General features: G+C 40.6%; 1 protein-coding gene across 2 annotated transcripts in view; it reads left to right on the top strand.

Annotated features, from left to right (window-relative positions):
• Positions 1 to 22,748, top strand: part of dnah2 (dynein, axonemal, heavy chain 2) — a 52,317-nt gene that overhangs the window by 7,099 nt on the left and 22,470 nt on the right. For both annotated transcript variants that reach the window (XM_027288174.1, XM_027288175.1), the window contains exons 14-56: positions 26 to 172; positions 379 to 535; positions 867 to 976; positions 1,159 to 1,288; positions 1,573 to 1,761; positions 2,082 to 2,226; positions 2,448 to 2,640; positions 2,902 to 3,102; positions 3,669 to 3,825; positions 4,013 to 4,187; positions 5,009 to 5,172; positions 5,359 to 5,520; positions 5,977 to 6,080; positions 6,546 to 6,702; positions 7,279 to 7,358; positions 8,437 to 8,617; positions 8,839 to 8,977; positions 9,199 to 9,416; positions 9,663 to 9,755; positions 9,880 to 10,005; positions 10,414 to 10,524; positions 10,772 to 10,960; positions 11,376 to 11,479; positions 12,014 to 12,203; positions 12,567 to 12,747; positions 12,893 to 13,020; positions 13,777 to 13,929; positions 14,203 to 14,328; positions 14,759 to 14,977; positions 15,180 to 15,297; positions 15,412 to 15,548; positions 16,185 to 16,322; positions 16,412 to 16,570; positions 16,736 to 16,888; positions 17,335 to 17,426; positions 17,598 to 17,793; positions 19,419 to 19,643; positions 19,846 to 19,950; positions 20,906 to 21,094; positions 21,291 to 21,376; positions 21,750 to 21,880; positions 22,088 to 22,171; positions 22,453 to 22,602. In XM_027288174.1, the coding sequence (XP_027143975.1) occupies positions 26 to 172; positions 379 to 535; positions 867 to 976; positions 1,159 to 1,288; positions 1,573 to 1,761; positions 2,082 to 2,226; positions 2,448 to 2,640; positions 2,902 to 3,102; positions 3,669 to 3,825; positions 4,013 to 4,187; positions 5,009 to 5,172; positions 5,359 to 5,520; positions 5,977 to 6,080; positions 6,546 to 6,702; positions 7,279 to 7,358; positions 8,437 to 8,617; positions 8,839 to 8,977; positions 9,199 to 9,416; positions 9,663 to 9,755; positions 9,880 to 10,005; positions 10,414 to 10,524; positions 10,772 to 10,960; positions 11,376 to 11,479; positions 12,014 to 12,203; positions 12,567 to 12,747; positions 12,893 to 13,020; positions 13,777 to 13,929; positions 14,203 to 14,328; positions 14,759 to 14,977; positions 15,180 to 15,297; positions 15,412 to 15,548; positions 16,185 to 16,322; positions 16,412 to 16,570; positions 16,736 to 16,888; positions 17,335 to 17,426; positions 17,598 to 17,793; positions 19,419 to 19,643; positions 19,846 to 19,950; positions 20,906 to 21,094; positions 21,291 to 21,376; positions 21,750 to 21,880; positions 22,088 to 22,171; positions 22,453 to 22,602 (6,392 nt within the window). The remainder of the gene's footprint in view (positions 1 to 25; positions 173 to 378; positions 536 to 866; positions 977 to 1,158; positions 1,289 to 1,572; positions 1,762 to 2,081; positions 2,227 to 2,447; positions 2,641 to 2,901; positions 3,103 to 3,668; positions 3,826 to 4,012; positions 4,188 to 5,008; positions 5,173 to 5,358; positions 5,521 to 5,976; positions 6,081 to 6,545; positions 6,703 to 7,278; positions 7,359 to 8,436; positions 8,618 to 8,838; positions 8,978 to 9,198; positions 9,417 to 9,662; positions 9,756 to 9,879; positions 10,006 to 10,413; positions 10,525 to 10,771; positions 10,961 to 11,375; positions 11,480 to 12,013; positions 12,204 to 12,566; positions 12,748 to 12,892; positions 13,021 to 13,776; positions 13,930 to 14,202; positions 14,329 to 14,758; positions 14,978 to 15,179; positions 15,298 to 15,411; positions 15,549 to 16,184; positions 16,323 to 16,411; positions 16,571 to 16,735; positions 16,889 to 17,334; positions 17,427 to 17,597; positions 17,794 to 19,418; positions 19,644 to 19,845; positions 19,951 to 20,905; positions 21,095 to 21,290; positions 21,377 to 21,749; positions 21,881 to 22,087; positions 22,172 to 22,452; positions 22,603 to 22,748) is intronic.

Below are 22,748 nucleotides of genomic sequence, written 5' to 3'. Positions count from 1 at the left end.
TTATGATGCTGTGTTTTTTTTCCAGAGACCTATTGAACCTGTTCTCTGAGATCTACTACTGGGAACGACTAAAGTTTGAGATCCCTCAGAGTGTGTGTAACATTTACCAGGACAGAGAGGAGCTCCGAGTCTTAAGGGAGAGAACGCTGCTGCTGATTAGGAACTATAACAGGTCTGACACACACAAATACATGAATGCATGCATTAGAATTTGTGCTTCTCTTTGCTGTCAAAGTCAGACTTTACAGGGGATTTAACACGAAAACACACATCAGCACTCACACTGACACACGCTCTTTGTCAATTTGTCTGCTAAATAGATGAAACACACTAATATTTATGTCATGCTCTCCTTATCTGTGTGTATGTGCATATTAGGATCATTGGAATGCTGTCTCCTGATGAGTTGGGTCTGTTTCGGGACCGGATTCGGTTCATGGATAAAAAGATTCAGCCGGGGCTCACCAAGCTCGTGTGGTTATCTAAAGGAGCTTCTAATGTATTCATCCGAGACTGTCTCCTGCACATAGACAAGGTTGGAACACAGTTCATCGCTTACTGATGTGGGCATGTGCACAGTTTTGTTTTTGCTATGTGAAGGTTTTGTTTGTTTTTGCTGTCCAACTGTCTTTTTATTCAGACAGCAGTCATGGTCTGTAGGTTTTAAGTGAATGGAGAATTATGTGAATTAAAGACCCTGACTGGCTTTTCTGTTTACACAGACACAGTTATGACAGGTCTGAGTTCATCACGCAGTAGTTCCCTCAACAGATCTGAAACCTTTTCTTGGTCCAGTAAGAAAACCATATTAGATTGTTGTCACTGAGGAGCTCCTCTTCTCTTCTCTCCTCTTCATTACACTCCAGGTCCAGTCAGTAGTTGATGGATACAAAGCATCCAATCTATCCATCTCCAAGCTCTGTCGCCAGATTAGTGAGACATTGCTGATTAAACTGGATGGAAAGACTGTGTACAGGTAACAAATATTGTGTGATTCCTTCCTCACTGCATTGAATGCCTAATACAGTAAATACAAACATAAATAATATGTGTGTAAGTGTGCAGATATTACTTATAACATTTAACTTTTTTTATTGCACCTTGGTGATGCACATTGGTTTCCTTTGCTGGTTGCATCTTGTGTTTTTTTTTTCATAGGAACTTAGAGTTTGAGGATGACCAGAAGGCTCACCAGCAGAGGTGTCTCCAAATGTTGCGTTCAACACACCAGAATATTGTCGATATCATGACCAGCATTCACAACATCTTCTCTAATGATGGACCTGAGGTCTGTGCTGTTTTGTTTTGTTCAGTATTGGTAGCATTTCATCAAAAATGTGCCTGAACTTTGTTTTTGATTGCACACGAGTTTCAATCTGGTACATTTATGCAATTGTTTAGACCTCATATATTGTAAGTATGCAATGGTGAGGCAGAAACTTAGAGGACAGAGAAGCAAGATTTTTCACTTAACCTGTTAAGTGGTCAGTTCCATTTTAAAGTTTAAAGCAGTGTAAAGGGAAGCTGGATAAACATATTGATCCACATACGTTGTTTACCATGGTGCTTAAGGTCCAGGACCACTGGGTGACCTACACAGAGAAGGTGGACCACATGGTAGAGGAGGCTCTAAAGAGCAACATCAAGCAGTCCATGAAGAATCTATCCAGGGCCATCAATGGAGACAGCAAGACCTCACCCAATCCGTTGTTCAAAGTCCAGGTCGCACTGCGTCAGACAACTCCCCAAACCACACCAAAGGTACCTGCAACCCCACTTAATCCAATTAGGTCATGTGGCAGTGATTTGTTTGGACTATCACACTATTCAAATATGTCCACATATGTTAGGATGTGTCAGCTAGCCTGCACACAAGACAGAATTATATGACATGAAGTGGTTTGGCCCACTGATGTAGGAACCATAAAACTAGCCTGCTGTATTCTTACTAGACACACACACAGTAATGCATTCTCTCACTGTGATGCTAGTTTAAATGCTGCTTACCCATCTGAGTCAAACTGAGTGTCTGTGTGTGTGTGTGTGTGTGTGTTTGTGTATATGTGTGTCTGTTTTGACAGGTCGAGTTCTCCCCGACGCTCGGAAAGCTTGCTCAGATTGTGAACATTATGCCACAGCTCATCAGCACCATCTCAGAGTTAAAACGACTGCCTGAACTTTTCACCTCCAAACAGTCACAGGGGAATCCCATACACATCAACATAGGTTATTACTATTCACTTTAATATGGTCTTTCATCTTCTTTTCAAATATTATTTTAAGGTTTTCTATTTGCCAAGCTGAGCAAATTTAACCTGATGTGTGTATAAAAATGTACAGACATCGGTTGCTAAGCAGTTGTGTATGTCTCTATTTGTGACCATGTCTGTCTGTCCGTGCTTCTACTCTTGTCCATATTATCACCCTGGTCGTCTTTGATCCTTCAGAGCAAGACGAGGAAATAAGAAAGATTCAAGCTGCGGTTGCCACAGGGATGACAGCCAATGCCGGTCACCTGCAGGCCTATCTGAAGACCTGGGACAAATACAGGGACATCTGGGAGATCAACAAGGACTCCTTTATACAACGCTACCAGAGATTAAACCCACCAGTCACTTCTTTTGATGCAGATATACACAGGCAACAAAAAATCTTTCTAAACATCATTCTGCATTGTTTAGGAAGGATGAACCTATTCCTTTATGAAACTTTTCATACTTTTGTTGCTGTAAAAGTAATGGAGTACCTTGTACAGTAAATGGCTGTTTTCAGCTTCACTATGTACAAAGAAATTTCTAACTGTGTTTTATTTATTGTGTCATAAGGCATTTTTAAAATGTGATTTTTTTCCTTAATGAAGCATGCATTCATGTTCAGCTTTTCTATGTCATACTCCTCCAGGTACACAGAAAAAGCCAACAGTGTTGAACAGGAAGAGACGGTACTGAACATCCGGTTTGTCATGCTGGATTGTTCACCACTCAAGTCCTCCTTGGTGCAGCACTGCAGCGAGTGGCAAACCAAGTTCACTCAGCTGCTCAGTCACATTGCCAGCACCCGCCTAAAGGAACTTCATGCCTCGCTGCAAGATAGCACCGACAGGTGGGGAGTCAAGTCAGTTTGTTTTGTAATGTCTTCATCAGAGACATTCTGTATCAAGCAGTTTATGCCAGATGGATTTTAGGTAAGGTGGGCAGGAAGAATTTGTTACATAAACCTACATTTTACTAAGTTTGCAGTTTTTGTAAAAGATGAATCAACAGGAAAGAGTTATAAAACCGCTATTTAGTATGTATGTGTGATCATGAATAACCACATGATTGTCAGTGTTTGTCTGCCCAAAGCCTGCATCACCAGCATCTGCTGCAGTTGTTGTGGGACGACTGGCGTGCCAACACTGTGGATACACTGTCTACACGCAGTGTAAACACTAGCTAGTGCACCTGCTATTTTCATGAAATAGATTAATTTCAGGTGAAAAATAAAAATGATTGATTTAATCTATTTTAATCTCTTTAATCATTGAGAGATGATAAAGATTACAGAGATGGCGAAGGAAAGGGAGAAGCTTTAGATCCTGTAAACATTTGCAATATGAGTTGTGTTAAAATTGGTGTTGTTTGTGTGTGTGTGTATATGTGTGTGTGTATGTGTGTGTGTGTGTTTAGGCTGAGACAACCCCCTCAGACACTGTTAGAGCTTGATGAGAGCCTGAAACTCTTGGACACTCTCCGGGGTGATTTGGCTAAGACAGAGGCTCAGATTCCTCTCATCCATGATCAGTTTGCTATCCTGGACAAATATGAGGTCCCAGTGGAACACGCTGTAAGTACCTCACTCATTAGTAAAGAAATATATACACACATACAGTGAACATGATCCTGGACTGTTCTGCTATGAGCACCAAGTAAAATACGTGTCATGTCTTCTCTTGTATCCGTGGGAACTGTGTATTTACATGCAACATTCCTTCTCGTCATTATTCTAATCCTGCCATTTGGCTCACCCACAGGTGCAGGACATGCGTGAGGTGCTGAATGGGAAGTGGGTGTGGTACCAGCAGGTGTTGATTGACAGTGACATCATGCTGCAGAAGCACAAGGAGAAGTTTAAGAACGGCCTCGTCGTCTCCTCCGAGGAGTTCAAGAAGAAGATCCAGACCACTTTAGAGGAGTTCAACAGCGCAGGTCACACATTCACTCTCTTTCACACACTCATATACATTATCAGCAAGTGTTTCATCACCGTGGTGTGTGCACCTTAGTGATGCTCTGTCTGTTACCGTCTGTCCCTACTGAGCCATTACTGATCTATGCGAAGCCTCTTTAGAACCAATAGCCTGTATCTAATCTGTTCCTGCCCCAGGTGATTTATGACTACAGCACTGCTCTCTTACACAGAATAAGTGATGTCCCTGACTGGAACACACATCATGACTGATTTCTTGCTCTATCATCATCCCTCACTCCTCTCCGCCTCCCCTCTGCCTTTCCCAATTCTTTTGACCTCTTTTTCCTTCTATCTTGTATGTAATTTATTTTTTTTATGTTAGGTACACTAGGAAAGGTAGTTTTATTGGAGCTAATATAGTTTTTGAATTTGTAGAAAAATCAAAAGAAATGGGTTTTAGGCATATTGACCTTATTGCTCAGTAATTCAAAATTGGGGAACGTGACATTAATATAAAGAGCTTTCATTTTTATTATGCCATTATAAGTCTATAATTGAAAGGAGCTATCTTATAGAGAGGGATGGAAATGTTGGTTTGTACACAGAGGAGCAATATGTTTACATTTTTAATGGACAACAAATCTCTGGTTCAAAGTATTAGTTTTGTGTTTTCTTTGTACTCTTTGTATGTCAGAGCTGTCACCTGGCCATCCATGGTTTATATGATGATTTCAAATCTGCTTTTATTCTTGCTGACCAATAAGACACAGTAACATTGTACAATATGTTTTTCCCTTTGTTTTGTTTTTTGTGTGGACATGTATGTGTGTGTATCCAGGTCCATTCGACAGTGCGCTGAGCACCGAGTTGGCTTTAAATCAAATAGCAGAGCATCGCAGCCAACTGGAGATTCTAAAAGAGGAAGAGAGCACCATCCTTCACGGACTGGGCTTCTTCAAAATAGAACAAACCCCTTCCAAAGTCATCCGGACGCTGGAGAAGGTCTGATGCAACGCTAGGCTCATTGTCCTAATATACTGTTGTCTTGGCATAAGCGTATACAGATATGATAAGCAGTTCATCCAGAGCGCATTACTGTGGGAATCATGGTTGTTGCAAATGCTGACCTTGATAAAGTTATGTAAGGTGTATTTATTGATTAAGCTTTTGTCTGTATGTTTTGCACAGGACATAGACTACCTGCAGCAGGTCTGGGAAATCACACAGGACTGGAATGCCAACTGGAACATCTGGAAGGTTGGTCAGTTTGCTACGCTGCAGACGGAGAGCATGGAGAGCACAGCACAGGACATGTTCAAAAAACTCCACAAACTTCAGAGAGAACTAAAGGTCAGTTCTGCCACAAAGACTTTATTAAATAGCTGCAGATCCTCGCTTCCTGCTACAGGGTGACAGGCACAGTTCAGCTGTAATAAATTACCTGTGTCAGCTTAGGTTTGTTTCATTGAAATCAATTGTAGATAAATGTGAAAACAATACATTTTGTTAGTAATGTACAATCTAGAAGCTGTGCTTTGGCGAACACACAGGGACACTTTGCGTTTATAATGAATACAAAGTTTGAAGACTCTTTGGGGACATCATTAGAAGTAATTTTAGCTTGAGACCCATAAACTCTGCCTAAAAATGCATTTACAGTGACAGCTAAATTTATGTCTTTCCCTCAGGATGCACAAAATGTGTTGCTAATATCACAAAATGTACAGCTCCCCTAAAATATACCCCTCAGCAGCTCTCACATTTACATTACACAGTAGTAAGGAGCTGATCTTTTTCTGATTGCAGGATAAGGAATGGGACATACTAGATTTCTCCAAGAACAAGATTGACCAGTTTAAAACGATCATCCCTCTTATTGCTGATCTGAGGAACCCAGCCATGAGAGACAGGTACTGACCAGTATATTTACTTGTCATATAACACTTGTCATTTCAGTGTATTTTGCAGTTATTATCTGGCAATAGTTACAACGCGCAAGACATGGCAGGAAGATGAATAAGTCTGTCATAGTTAAACTTTAGTTCATGTTTTTCTGTCTTTATTTATAAGACTTCTTTGGTTGTTGCTCATGGGCACTTTTTACAACTATGACTGAAAGGATGGACATTGCGCATGTTGCTAAGTCCCACAAATACCCTACTTTTGTATACTTCATACTTTATATATTTAGGATACGCACATACATTTACTTTAGTACATCCCATTGCAACGTTTACTAAGAGAGATGTTTATGTCCTTCATTCAGCAGTTTTGCACTCCTGGATCCACTTGTAAAATGCTAGCATTCCCCCTTCACTGTTTTCTTTATTTCATCTGACCGACAGGGTAATTTTTCAATGCCATCTTTCTTTCAGGCATTGGAAGCAGATCTGTGAAGAGGTGCAGTGCTCTTTTGACCAAACCAGCACTGAATTCACCCTGGAGAAGATCATGCTTCTAGGGCTCGACAAGTATGCTGACAAGATCTGTGAAATCTCTGGAGCCGCCAGCAAGGAACTCTCCATAGAACAGGTGCTGTCTCTTCCTCAAGACTGATGCTTAGTGGGCATTTTTATAGCTTCATCTGCTTCCATTCATTCTAACTAGACTGCAAATTAGTGAGCAGAAATTGAAGTGTAACTTACTGGCACCCTTCCACTCAGCCATACATCCCAGCACTTGCAGAGGTCACATCAATGCGGTTTCGGGATCAGATTTATGGCACAGAGAACCACAGTGCCTTTCATTCAATTTGCAATTGCAGTCTGTGTGTAATTAGAAAACCAGAGACAATGGTGCAGTTAGAAATTTTCTAGGGACAGTCTGTCTGTGATGGAGAAGCTCAAAGGGGAGGTCATGTCATCGGATTTATTTTATACAGAACAAGAAGGAAAAGAGTGCAGAAGAAGAAAAATGACAAGACAATTCATACTGTGTAAAATGAAAAAAGAGAGAGGTATCCATACTTCTCTCCATCTCTTATGTGTGCAGGCAATAGAACTAAAAGTTAAGGTTTCCTGTCATTAATTATCAAATCTTAGCTTGTGGAAAGAGAAAAGAATAGCCAACTCTAAGTGTTGTGCCCTGTCTTTGTGTTTGATATTTCAGGGTCTAGAGGGTATTACCAAGACATGGGAGGAAACAATCCTGGACATAGCACCTTACAAAAAAGGCCACTACCGGCTGAGGTAAGAACACGCTTGAGGGGAGAACCTAACTCACTCCGACACTCATTATGTCTTATTCACCTGCTTCACTAGATCTCACAGCTCAGTACAGCTCAATACTGCCATCTGGTGATGTCTCAATCTAGCTCTGTATATAGATAAATCAATTACCTCAGTAGTATGGCCCTGTAGTAGAGAGTGTATACAGCATGACACTGACATGAGAATGATCTGTCGGTTAACAGCCTTGTTGGAGAAGTCAGAAAAAGGGAGTGACTCAGCAGAATAGTTAAGTGAGTGACAGGCTGGCTGATGAAAACAGGATTGTCCAGGCCATCTGCTGCATAGAAAAATGAATATAGTCAGACAACAACCCAGTCTAATTAGCAGCCCAAGCTATTGCCACTTATTCAGCAGAGTCAGTGGGAGGAAGAGGTGGTGTGAGGGTGGAACAGGCCCACAGTAAACATGATGGAGAGAGACACAGTGTGCTTGTGATACAAAAGTATATGATGGGAGACAGAAAATTGAATGTGCTGCAAACGAGAACACCATGTTTTTTCTAATCTGTCTACAGCTGACACAAAGTAGGCCTCCACAGTCATGCAGCAACAGCAGTGAAACAAAGTTTCCTCTGTCAGACTAATGTCTTAAGATGTTTACCAAACCAGTATGAGAAAGCTGATAAAAAGCCAACAAATAAGCTTCTTGTCCATCTTAGTAGTAAAGTATTTTTTCTAAGACAATACATTTTTATTTTGCATTTATAACTAATCAGAAACGACTCAAATTATCTATGGAGGATTTTAGTTTGATTATTTAACTTCATATAAAATCAAATAATGACACAGGATTTACTCCATAATGTTTACAAGAATATTAGAAACATCTCTTAATATTATGCAGTCAAATGTAACAATTATTAAAGTCTCAAAACTACCACCAAGGTGATTCAGATCCTTTTTGGCACAGTTTTATATTAACATAGTAATGATCCTCACAATTTACTGCATAAACTATATAACTATAAACTATTAACTTAAGTGTATGCTTCATTGACTTTCAGCCATGTTTAATCCTCCCTCCCTGTCTCTCGCAGGGGCACAGATGAGGTTTTCCAGGTCCTGGATGACAACCAGGTTATCCTGTCCACAATGAAGGCTTCTCGCTTTGTCAAAGCCTTTGAGCGGGAGGTGGACAGCTGGGAACGCCGGCTGTCCCAGGTGCTGGAAGTCATTGAGATGATCCTCACTGTGCAGCGTCAGTGGATTTATCTGGAGGTAGAGGAAAAACACTCATGTGATGTACTATGTCATATGATTTATTATAAGACATGGACATTCATTGCTTTATGGTTGACTTTGTCCACTGATTGATGTCCGTCACAGCTCTCTTCTTGCTTTTTAATTATAATATCACCTTCTTTTTTCAGTCGCTTATACAATTAATGTCTTCCACTGCTGCAACCTTTCTTTGTCACTCTCCATTTTAATCCCTCTAGAACATTTTTCAAGGAAAGGACATTAGGGAGCAGCTGCCTCATGAGTGCAAAGAGTTTGAAGACGTTAGTTCTAGTTGGAAGACAATAATGGGCCGTCTCCACAAGGATAACAATGCCATACGGGGGACACACCACTCTGGTATGACAACATACCTCATGTTTCTTTAACGAATACGCTATTGTCCTTCACATCTCTTTTGTCCAGGTGTGCAATATTACTAAGATGGAGTAATGCTGCCCAGCCCACCCAGGCTCAGGCTCAGGCTGAGGGATTCAATGTCTGGCCTAGACCTTGAAAAGAAACTCTACTTCTTTGTAACTCAAACAAAAAGTTCCAAAAGGTTCTTTTCTCTCTTTCAGGTTTGCCAGAGAAGCTGTCAGAGATGAGCGTCAAGCTGGAGGAGATCCAGAAGGCCCTGGACATGTACCTGGAGACCAAGAGGCAGATCTTCCCAAGATTCTATTTCCTCTCCAATGATGACGTGTTGGAAATCCTGGGGCAGTCACAGAACCCAGAAGCCATGCAGCCACACCTGAAGAAGTGTTTCGACAACATCAAGAGCCTGCGCATTGAAAAGGCAGGAAGAATCAGTCACAGGCACACATACACTCAATGACCAGTGCTACACTACTACTGAGGAAGAGCCATTTAAGCCTATTAAGTCAAGATTAGATTACTAAACATTATACATTAACATACATACATAAATATCCATTCGGAGATGATGATGATTCCACTTGCAATCCACTGAACTCTTATGATGAACTGGTCCTAAAGCCTGTGCGTCAAAACACGCTGTGCTGTGTATGTATGTGTTCTACAGGAGGGCAGTAAACCTGAAGCCATCGGGATGTATTCTGCTGATGGGGAGTTTATTACTTTCATCCATCCAGTGCAACTGGACAGACCTGTGGAGGTACAGCAGTGATGATTATGATCATGATCATAGTGATGAGTGTTACATTGATAAATATGAGTGTCGTCATGATAGCATTAGTGCTAATGAATACAATAAAGAGTTTGTTGCTTTGTTTCTGTAGGTTTGGCTGTGTGATGTGGAGAAGACCATGCGTATTACACTAAAGGACTGTCTGAGCAACTGCCTCGTAGCTTTGAAGAGGATGACAGGGCAGAGAGACAAATGGGTCAAAGATTGGCCAGGACAGGTACATTTGGGTCTTTGGGTTTCCCTCTTTAATTGCTGTCCTGTCTTTTACTGTCATTGGAGCTCATGAAAAATAAGCTGCATTTTAGAACTATTTGAAAATTTGACAATTTGAAAAACAGTGCATAATAGCAATTTTTTTGCTATTTATAAATCCCACTGAATGACACTGAACTCAAAATGACCTCTCTCTCACTTTAATCCATGTCATTGAGTTGTTGTGGTAATATGCTTGCTTTAAGGTACACTATAACTTCAAATATAGAATCCTCTTCTGGAGTAAAAATATATTATACTTAGGAACAGTAGTATTTTAATGTTAACATCAAATTAAAATAAAGTTACTATGTTCTTTAAACTGAAGGTTTCAGTTTTCCCTGAATGTGTATTTGTTGTATGTCTGTTGAAGATGCTGATCACAGCCAGTCAGATCCAGTGGACCACTGATGTCACCAGATCTCTCATTACTAGCAAGGAGAGAGCTGATAAGTCCTCCCTCAAGTCCATGAAGAAGAAACAGGTTTGAACTTTTTAAGTTTTGTTACTGCTCCATACAGAAAGCTGAAAGCTCTGGTCAGAATAGTGGCATGTATCAACTGTGTGTGTCAGAATTTAATGTATTTTTAATATTTTGCATAACCTATGATTCGATTAGCTTTGTTTTGTTCAATTCACATATCAGCCTTCTCAGCACCATGGATAGCTAACCTAATTATGTTGAGATCTAAAGTTTTAGCTCTTGTGCCTAAGCCGTCTTTGTTTCTTAGGTCTCCATGCTTCAGAGCTATTCAGAGATCATTCGTGGCAATCTGTCTAAAGTGCTACGCCTAAAGATCGTAGCGCTGGTCACAGTGGAGGTTCATGCTCGGGATGTCATTGATAAGCTGGCGAAGGCGGGCTGCAATGACGTCAATGCCTTTGAGTGGCTCTCCCAGCTGCGACTATACTGGGATAAGGTATGAATCCATAATTTCAGCAAAAAATGTTAGTGGCTGTTTTTTGTAGATTTCTCAGCTTTCATGGTTTGTATGATGAAGGCTGGAGTTTTTGCACATAAAATACACCTCAATACATCTTACCCTTTATCCGAGTTTTCTCATCACTGATATTTAATTAAATTGACTCTAAACTGTAAAGCTGAAAGCAAAATTCTTTGATAGTGGGTATAGACAAATAGTTTTAATGATGCATATTGATGTGTAATATAGATTGATATACATATACTCTCTCTCGGTTTCGTTTTTATTTTTTCTCCATATTATCAGTATTTCTCACTAGGCCTGTCTAGAGCAGCGAACTGAGCTGAGCTGAGATGAGTAGAAAATCTCCACTAAACATGTTTATTTCTTCTTTTGTTTGTTCTCTCAATAGGATGTGGATGATTGCATAATCCGCCAGACCAACACGCGCTTCAAGTACGGCTATGAGTACCTGGGCAACTCTGGACGACTCGTCATCACTCCACTGACTGACAGGTCACAATCAGTCAATTAGTGCACCAACCAAACAGTGCATCAACACATCAAGCAATCTGTCACATCTCTATATTTAAAATGTTATTTTTATGTTTAATATTGATGCTGATTATCAGACGACTGAATGATTCCCCCATTCTGGTGACTGAAGTCAGATTTTCGCCGTGATTAGTATTTTGGGTAATTAAATGTCAAGTAGTCAATTACATAAGAGCAGGCAGAAGCTATCATTAGCATTGTTACTGTAGTGTAATCATCAGATTACACCTTTGCTCTTTATGCATTTACAGATGAAAGGATGAGTGTCAGTTATTATAGTAATTACAGAGTAATTACAGTAGGTATTAAGCTAACAGATGTAATGTATTTCTATTTTGGGCCACAAAGATATATTATCCAAGTCATGCCTTTTGTGTTTTATTCAGTTTGTTTGCTTAAACATCAAATATATTCTGATCATAATTGTTTACATATGACGATGCATTTTTGCATGAATAGTTAAATGAAGAAATGTCCATGTTTGACTCTGTTCAGGTGTTACATGACCCTGACCACAGCACTCCATCTCCATCGAGGCGGCTCTCCCAAAGGCCCAGCTGGTACTGGGAAGACAGAGACAGTGAAGGACTTGGGCAAAGCTCTCGGCATGTACGTCATTGTAGTCAATTGTTCTGAAGGACTGGACTACAAATCCATGGGGCGGATGTACTCTGGTTTAGCACAGGTAGGAAAGAAAAGGGATTACGATGATGATGATGATGGTGACGACTATAGTTAAAAGGTTTCATATGATTGTGTGATGTAACAAAATATTTTTACTAGCACTGCTCTTATGCTAACCAAGATCAAAAACATTACATTCAGGTTAGTAAGTAGTAGGTTTATTTATTTCTTGTGCACGTTGTAATCACGGTGAACGGTCTGTGCATTAAACCCATGATAAATTGGCACATTTAATGTTAGTCAGCTAGGGGGGAAAAAAGATATCTATAACCTTTGGTCAGAAATTGCATGTTGCATGAATTTGAGTGTCTATGTGACTAAACTTTCAAATTTGTTTATATTTCACTGTGTCAACCCTGAACAGACAGGGGCATGGGGGTGCTTCGATGAGTTCAACCGTATCAACATCGAGGTGTTGTCAGTAGTGGCCCAGCAGATCCTCTCCATCCTGTCCGCTCTCTCAGCCGGACTGTCCAAGTTCCATTTCGATGGACAGCACATACGTTTGGTGTGGTCATGTGGCATCTTCATCACCATGAATCCCGGTAAATCAGCAGTAGTGTACACTATTCTTAATGTCACCATAAGTTTGTTAAAATATTAATATGTGAGCATGTAACTGGATAGACAAGAATTGGATTATGTTGCGTTTAATTATAATCTTTCTTCTCAATCTGTATTTTTTCTCAGGTTATGCTGGTCGTACTGAACTTCCAGACAACCTTAAGTCCATGTTTAGACCGATCTCCATGGTGGTTCCAGACTCTACTCTGATTGCTGAGATTATACTGTTTGGAGAGGGCTTCAACAACTGCAAGGTACTACCACTCAAAGAAAATATATACTAGTAGTGCTGCAGGTGTGTCCTGGTTATGTATTTTGTATATTTAATGTAATATCTTACTTTCATAAATCTGGATATATTACACCAAGTATTCAGATTCTCTGTAGCTATAGGGAACTTAATTTAAGTCACACTTCTCAGTAAGGCCTTGTCTTTATAGTTGATGTATCAGTTAGATAATTTCTGTCTTGGTGGTATATTTACTCTGTACACAGTTCTGAATACGCACTGATTTCTAAAGTATATCTAATGAAACATCCCTGCTTCTTTTATGTAAGAGCTCATGCAATCAGCAGATGAGTTTGAGTTCACTGATACTGTAGCTGCAATATCATCAAATCAATCTGATGGATTCAATTAAAATGCCTTTTTATGTTATACCTGCTACAGAGCTGAGAAGAGGTGACAGAGGTGTGACAAAGGTGTGACAAATATAACACACACTACATATGCACAGCTCACATTATTCTCTTTTGCTGCAGTGCAAACTGGTTGTATGGTTGAACAGCAGTATGATTTAAGATCTGTCTTTAATCTCCACTGAAGGAATTGATGGATTTATGTTCAGCAATGTGCTTTAATGGCATACTGCCCTGCTGAGTCACCCATACTCATATCCACCAGATTGTAATCCTCAATCCTATTTAAGCTGACATTCACCTTTTCCCTTTTTATCTGTGTCTTTACTCTCTGTCACCTTACCTCTCTGTCTCTGTCTTTGTCCTTCTAGCTGCTGGCTAAGAAGGTGTTCACCCTGTACTCCCTGGCAGTGCAGCAGCTATCTAAACAGGACCACTATGATTTTGGCCTGCGTGCTCTCACCTCCTTGCTTCGCTATGCTGGAAAGAAGCGCCGCTCTTGCCCAAACATTCCTGATGAAGAAGTAGGTTTCTGTGCCTGTGTTCCTGTGCAAATTTTATTGTAGATACATCAGATGGAATTTCATACTAAAAAAACTTACATGGGAATAGCAGGCAGTTGCTATGGCTGCATGAGCTAGAATGTGAACCCAAGCTGTGCTTTGTCTAACTACAATGTCACAGGAGAACAATCACCTGTAACTTTGACTGAGCTAACTACTGTCCTTCCCTCCAAATGAACTAAACTAAAAGAATAGGAAGTGTAATTGTGAGTGAGTCTGCCTCTGTCCCCTCAGATCCTGCTAATGGCTATGAAGGACATGAATATTGCTAAGCTGACCTCGACTGACCTGCCGCTGTTCGAAGGCATCATCCAGGACTTGTTCCCTGCTGTGGAAACACCCATTATAGACTATGGCGAGGTAAGTCAGAAGTTGTTTGCTCTGACTGTATTTCCCAAATAGCAAAACATTATTCATATTAATTTTTTGCCTGTGCAAGTAGATCCAAAAGAAAGTACAGTTCAGCTGCAGTTCATGTATCCCAGTGGTTTTCCTGAGAGCTGTCAGCTTCACTTAATATTCACTGTAGCACCAGTATAGACATAAACAGCTCTTACCAATACTGAAACTGGAATGCTGTCTCTTTAACCTTGGTGGAGTGTTTTGATAAACAGATACATAGATTCATATATTTAATTATCTTTTCAACTTTTTTTCAAATGTAATGGACAAATTTAATTGATCCTAGCATATCATGGTCCATATATCATAATTTGTATATTTACAATATCACTCAGGGCGTCACCATCACTTACCATCTGTCTACCCTTCGTCTGTCATTTTGTTGAAGTTGAAGAAGGCCATAGAGGAGCAACTTCATCAGAGTGGTTTGCAAGTGACTCCTTTTACCATGACCAAAGTCATCCAACTTTACGAAACCAAAAACTCCAGACACTCCTCCATGCTGGTGGGCAAGACAGGCAGTGCTAAGAGTGTCACCTGGAGGACCCTGCAGAGTGCCCTCACTGCCCTGCACCACAGAGGAGTGCCTGGCTTCCAGATGGTCCAGGTGTGTGTGTCTGGAGTACACTGTAATGTATTGACCAGTGTTCTTATTTATTACTGCATATGTAACTCAAGTGTTAGTAAACACAAAAAAGACATTTATCCATGACACAAAGTCTTCAGTAATTATGGCCTGACATTATAATGCATGTTTGATCTCTTTTTATCATCTTCTCTTTCATTGCTTGCTCCCTGTGGCATAACAGGAATATCCTCTGAACCCCAAGGCCATGAGTCTGGGAGAGCTCTACGGAGAAAATGACCTTTCCACCAATGAGTGGTCTGACGGAGTGCTGTCCTCCCTCATGAGATCAGCCTGTGCAGGTTCTGACGCATCATGCTACATGTAGTATCAGTGAACACATACTAGGAAGGTTTACATACGTATGCATATGTCACTTTTTCTGTGACACACTGCATCTCCTCTCTGTTCTTTAGATGAGAAACCAGATGAGAAGTGGATTGTGTTTGACGGGCCCGTTGACACACTGTGGATAGAGAGTATGAACTCTGTTATGGATGACAACAAGGTGCTGACGCTCATAAATGGAGAGAGAATCTCCATGCCTGAACAGGTGAGGGCATTTCATTGGATGGGATGGCTTAGACTGTCAAAACTGTCAACTTAGTTCATACAGTATGTTTTCAAACAACCAGGGACTAGACATTACCAACTAGTGCAGTAAATATGCATTGACTAAAATATATTTTATTGTGGACAAAAGTAAAAAGAAATAAGCTGGGCTGTTTTGGTTTCTTTTTAGTAAATCCTACAAAGCAAAAGCACAAAGATGGGATTAGATTAATAGCTTAAAAGTGAGAAGGAGCCAGAGCATTCAAGTGGCTTAATCCATTTAGCTGGCTCACGTAAGAAATGGAACAAAGTGACAGCCGACAAATCACCACCATGTCTGCATGCTTTGCATGATTAAAAAAGGGAAGGAGCTCTAAATAAAATTCACCCTACAAACTAATGAGCTGAAAAACTGTCTACGCTAGACATAATAAGCCAAAATAAGCATTAATACACATGATCAAAAGGGTATTGTTTTAAGTTATTACCTTTGCTTTGTATTTGGAATTCATGTCAGCATTCTGTCTCTGGAGTAGAGTATTGTTTGTGGTCCCAGATAAACTAATAACAAAACAACATCACATGAATGATAATATTGTATTACTGTATCATATTCATATCATTTTTTTTGTCATAGGTGTCTCTGCTGTTTGAAGTGGAGAACCTGGCAATGGCCTCTCCAGCTACAGTGTCTCGCTGTGGGATGGTCTACAATGATTACAGTGATCTGGGATGGAAGCCTTTTGTTCAGTCTTGGCTAGTCAAGCGACCCAAGGTACAATGCACCCACTTGTAATAAAGAGCAAGTATTAAAAAAAAACCTTCATGAATAACTCTTCACTCCATCTATTGATCTCTCCACAGGCTGAAGCGGCCCATTTAAAGCTTCTGTTTGAGAAATATATAGAGAGCACACTTAACTTTAAGAAGAGCAACTGTAAGGAGGTGATACCCATCACTGACCTTAATGGAGTTACCTCTCTCTGCCGCCTCTATGACTGCTTGGCCACATCCAGCAATGGGGTATGAGTTCAATCTGTATCCTCTACTCCACATTGTAATCCCACCAATGTTTATCCTTAATGGCAGTGTAACTGTCTTAAGACTTGTGATTGGTTTCTAATTGCATTGTCCAACTCATAGGCATCCCCAGTGTGCAAAACAATGTAATTCTGTCTCTTTCTCCAGGTGAATACTTCAGACACAGACAACTTGGGTAGGATAGTGGAGCTCTGGTTCATCTTCAGCCTTATCTGGTCCATCTGTGCCTCTGTTGACGAGGACGGACGCAGGAAACTAGACAACTTCCTACGAGAGATTGACGGAACCTTCCCCATCAAGGTTGTCTGTAGAGCATATTTGTTTACACACTAACAACATACAAAGTTAGTCAAATGACACTCAGCACTCACAAGCTATGGATGGATAGGTGGCTATAATGATACTGATTGGAAATTGGACCATAACAGCTGATATTGTAGAGGCGGCTTGATATCATGAGCGTTTAGAGAGTGAGTCCCATTTTGTTTGTGCCAAATTGTATTGTAAAACGCAATAACCAGTTTTCCCACATTTATTACACTAACCATTACACTGCATTAGTATGATGTATGAATAGTTTTATAATTGCAAGTCTTGGTTGGTATCAAGTATTTTTTTAAATGCACCACAGGCATAATTGTAGTAAGAGATGATAGGGTACGCCATGCCCTTTCATCTGCAAATTAAATGGATCTGTTTTCGCAGGGACCAACGTTTTCTGAACTTGTTTCCTAAAATTCTTTTAGGACACAGTTTATGAGTACTATGTGGACACCAAGAACAAAACTTGGGCTTCTTTTGAAGATAAGCTGCCCAAGGACTGGCGCTACAATGCCAGGTAAGTAATCAAGCAGTCTTATGTACCTGACACCAGCTGTTGCATACATATATCTGAGTGTACTTGTAATTTGTGTGGTTGTCTTATCCATTTCACTCTCTGCCAATCCAGTTACATAACTTTTAGAGAACCTCTAACATCTTCAATATCTCCCTCTGCTCTCTGCTGCAGTGCTCCATTCTATAAGATTATGGTTCCTACAGTTGACACCGTTCGGTACAACTTCCTGGTTAATGCTCTGGTGTTGGGTCAGTATCCAGTGCTGCTCACCGGGCCGGTGGGCATTGGTAAAACCTCAGTGGCCCAGAGTGTCCTGCAGGGATTAGATAAGAAGTGGTCCGCCCTCACTGTCAACATGTCTTCACAGGTTGGTGCCTTTGCATGTTCTGTATGATTGTTGTATCGTGATTGTAAAAACTACTTTGCCATGTGCCCTTTATTTGCACGTGTGTCTGCCCTCTTTTCTTTCCATGAAGCTTAAAGTTAGAATTGGAATAGTCCAGATGTGTCTTCCTGTGCCAGACATCCTTTGAATCTTTGAATTGGTTTTATTAAAGAGAAATATAAGACATAACTAGCACAATATGAATATATTTATGGAACATCATGTCCACTAAGCTGCAGCACACATGCAGGACAACCTTTAGATACCTTATATGCACAAAACTCACCCACATATGCACCGGCTCTCAGCTGTCCACTAAATATAACTGTGGATGCGCTGCCCTCACTCGCAGCATGAGATGCAGTCACATAGAGATGATTGAGCGCAGGTGTTGGGTGTGCTTGAGCGTTTATTTCTGCACGTGAGTGCAACTGCCACATCGTGGCTTTGAACAACCTCCATCTTCACTACAATTAGACTCAAAGTGTTTGCGTTGCTGCAAGGCGGATATCAACGCTGGATAGCAGTGATGAATGGCAATCAGAGAGCCAGGGATGATGGAGGCACTCATCAACCCCCCACCTTTACCACCATCACAATAATCACCCATCACCCCCACAGCCTGGCTCAAGTCTGGCAACTCTCTCCCCACCATTCCCCCCCTCCTCTCTTTTCTGCATCTGTCTCATTTCATTTATAAATGGATGCACTACAGTTTTTCTTCTTCTTCCCTTATGTTCCTCAATGTTATTCATATATCAGGAAGTACATTAATAAAGGCTGTTCATACTTGGATGTCACTAAATGCTGTTTTTCACATACAGCATCATAATGGCATTAATTAAACAATTTGTAGTGTCTCCAGAAAAGCTGAACTAAAAATTCCATATTTCAATCCACAATGCACTCATTACCAGCAACAGGTTTCATGATTTTGATGTCACTGGGTAAGCGTTAAGATTTCCCTCCCTGCATGTCTCAGCCACATAAATAATACCATAGAGATGTAGAGTACATTTCATGTGAACAGACTTACTTAACAACTTTATATTTTGTGACATTTATTACTAACACAAGAACACAACAGCGATGAAAAAGCGCGACTGCTGGTCCGTCTGCTTGGACTTTTAAGTCTAGGAAATGAACAAAGGATGAGAAGCGAAAAGAGAGAAGAGGACCTTGACCTTCTTCTTGTTTTAAAGTCTTCTGTGAAAAGGGGCGGCAGGTGTGATGTGTTAACAGCATGACCCGTAGACTCTCACTCTGTCTTGTCCTAATTATTTCAGATATATCAGAGTTGCATCCTGTAGTTAACTGTGAAGGACTGGGTGCATGACCCAAAGAGTATCAGACTAGTGGGCTATTTCCTAAATGAGGCAATTGTCACATCCCTGGCATGGCTGGCTTTATGGCCCAGAGGTGTGGAGTAGCTGTAAGAAATTTCAGAACTTCTCTGTGGAATACTTAAAAGTCATCATCATCATTAGCCGACACAGATATGGGAATTGTTGAGTCTCTGTAAAGAGTACGGACCTGCTCTGTATGGAAAGTGTCGTGAGATAACTTCTGTTTGATTTTTGATTTTTTAATTTTTTTTTGCCTTCCAGACCACGTCTAATAACATCCAGGCCATTGTGGAAAGCCGTATAGAGAAGAGAACCAAAGGTGTGTTTGTGCCAGTGGGTGGGAAGCGCTTGCTGTGCTTCCTGGATGATCTCAACATGCCAGCTAATGATCTCTTTGGCTCCCAGCCACCTCTGGAACTGTTGCGCCTCTGGATCGACTATGGCTTCTGGTATGACCGCCAGAAACAGACGCTAAAGTTTGTAAAGGTGAGAAAGGGCATTTTGATGAGGGCAGGAGTGAGTCTGTTTCAAGGTGTGTGTGACATTTCTTAGTGCCTCCTCCATAGTTACCTCTTGATTATCATTTGTTTTCAGTATATGGGACAAGAGCTTAACATTTTAAGATGTTTAATTTTATGATTTGTGTCACTTGGAGGCCATTCAACTACGTGTTTGTTTGTTTTTTAAGGACATGTTCTTGTTAGTGTCCATGGGGCCCCCTGGTGGAGGGAGGAATCACATCTCTGGACGCTTACAGAGTCGATTCAACCTCATCAGTATGACCTTCCCTAATGTAAGTTCTGCTGACCCCCTTAGTGTGCCACTCTCTCCAGAAGTCAATTTTGGATTCTTCCATATTGAAGCTGATCCTTCATTTTTATGCAAATGCAACCAGATATGCCTGCTGTGAGAAATGATTGGATTCTGGATATCAACTTTTTGACATTGGCTCACATGTATCTGATGCCCTGAATGGGAAATTCAGTTCTTCCACTAAATCTACTCACATTATGTCTACATGAGAGAATAATCTGACTACCCATAAAGTCTCATATTAGGTCATATTAAGTCTCAGCCCCTCACATTCTATTTCAGCCTGTAGTCTTGTTAACCTTTCATTTTCCCAGCCCAAAAAAAATCCCTGAACATTTTATCTATAGTCTGGAATGTGGTCTCTGGTACACTCAGAAGTAACATACTTAAATGGTGTTAAAAACTGAAGCAAAATGTAATAAATTGCAATATTGAATCACAACACTTGTAGAATAAGAATCACAATACATATTGAATCGGCATCACAGGTACCATCACCATTTCACCATCTGTAAGTTGCTTTGGATAAAAACGTTTGCTAAATGACTAAATGTAAATGTATCTCACCAAATAGGAATCACCTTGATTCTGAATATATTCATAATAGTAATGATAACTGCTGCAAAACCGTGCTCTATCTCTCAATAACACAAAGATTATGATTGCCTAAAAGAGATGCTGCTAATTTAGTTTTATTTGGCATTATTGTATTGTACTTTGTCTTTTTCAATTATAACTGTTGTACTTCTTTCCTGGCTGATCTTTTTTCAGCATTCAGCATCGACAAAAAACATAATGACAAAACATTAAATAGAATTGTTTAACCTTTTATAAATGTCCTATTCTGTTCTGTTTTCTATTGACCAGTACAACTTTGTATCTTTGTATCATTTACGCACAAAACTTGAACGGACCTGTCTCCTCCCGACATGCAGGACTCCCAGATCAGACGGATCTACAGTACTATGATCAACCAAAAGCTGCAGGGGTTTAAGGAGGATGTGAAGCCCATTGGAGAGATTCTGACTCAGGCCACCTTAGAACTGTATTATGCTGTTTCAGCTCGTTTTCTCCCCACTCCAGCGAAGATACACTACCTCTTCAACCTCAGGGATATCTCCAAGGTACAAAATACAAAATACATAAAGAGGGGTAGAACCACAGTAGAGACACATATATACAATACCTACAGTCTGTTTTCAAGAAAATACAACTGGAGCCTTTTTCACAACAATGCTAATTGGCTAATTTAACTTAACCTGTTTAGTTACGTGTTTTATGGCACAATGTAATTGTTTTTTTCTCTTTCACCCCTTCTAGGTGTTTCAGGGTCTGCTAAGAGCTCACCCAGACTTCCACGATACCAAAAACAACATTACACGACTGTGGATCCATGAGTGCTTCAGGTAACCCGGTTTACCATAGTTCTAGCCTCATTATGACAGTGTCATTATGCGTCATTACCCCTAGGCTGAAATTGTGAATGCTTTTCTACTTTATTATTTATTAACCAAGACTGGGGATGCAATGATTAAAGATTTTGACTCATGCAAGTGTTATAAATGGTGCAATGCCCCTTTTCTGTTCTGTTGATTTATATTGCACTTGAAGACTAACACTACTTTGTTGATCGTAAATGACTGAAGCACTCAGTGTAGCTGAGCTAAAGAACTGTGACGTTTTAAATTTAAATCAGTTAATCGCTACATCCCTAAAACATACCTGTGCTTTTGTTGTGTATATATGGAATAATGTTTGCTGTTTTGTGGTTGATTTCAGAGTTTTCTCAGACCGGCTTGTAGATTACAGCGACATGGAGGCCTTTGTTGCTTTGCTGGGGGAAAAACTGGGTTCATTCTTTGACCTCACGTTTCACAGCATCTGCCCAACCAAACAATCACCAATATTTGGTACATTTATCACTCTAAACACCCATGCATGCACACAGCAGTATCAATGCCTGCTCTCCAAGTACCACCACTGTGACAGATGTTAAAATACAGTAGTGTAAGCCCACCCATGTCAGCTACAGTTTATGCAGGAAGCGGGTTTGGATGAAACTCTATGTTTGCACGCAAACCAGAGAGTTGAATCAGCTTAATGAGTTTCACAACCAGTGGAGAGCTTTCCAGATTGGTGCAGGGCTGGTGGCAGGAATCCAAGATGCAGGTGTGGAGACGAGACAGGGCTGGATGTGGCAGGTGAGTGGCAGGGAAAGTTTTCCTGGAGCACAAGGAGATCATGATTAGATTAGATAGCTTTTGACAAGAACAGTTCTTTCCAGAAAAAACACTGGCCATAATGTAGCCTGGGAGGTTGATGAGGCACAGGTGGTTAGGTGCTTAGAAAAAGCGGAGGGGGAAGACAGGAAAACACTGGTGATGAAGGAAGTGAACAGCCTCCACATGACATAACTAATGCTTTGCACAATTACTTTCTCCCTTTGTCTTTATTATTGTTAACATTTGTTTGTGTGTGTCAGGTGATTTCCTGAGTGAGTCTCATGTGTATGAGGACTTACAAGATATGAAGAGTGTCAAGAAGTTCATGGAGACCCAGCTGGAGGACTACAACCTGACACCTGGGGTAGTCCCCATGAGCTTGGTGCTCTTCCGAGACGCTATTGAACACAGTGCGTTTGAGGGCACACACAACACACACATCCACACACTCTCATACACACATTTAAGCGGACAATACGCTGTGCGTGAAGTTTCCCTGATGCATCAACCTGTGGCATCTATTACATTTGTCACATTCTGTCTAATCAAACCAGTA

Source organism: Larimichthys crocea, chromosome XIV (genome assembly GCF_000972845.2).
Source record: "Larimichthys crocea isolate SSNF chromosome XIV, L_crocea_2.0, whole genome shotgun sequence".
NCBI lineage: Eukaryota > Metazoa > Chordata > Actinopteri > Sciaenidae > Larimichthys > Larimichthys crocea.
This window is presented reverse-complemented; position numbering and strand designations above follow the sequence as displayed.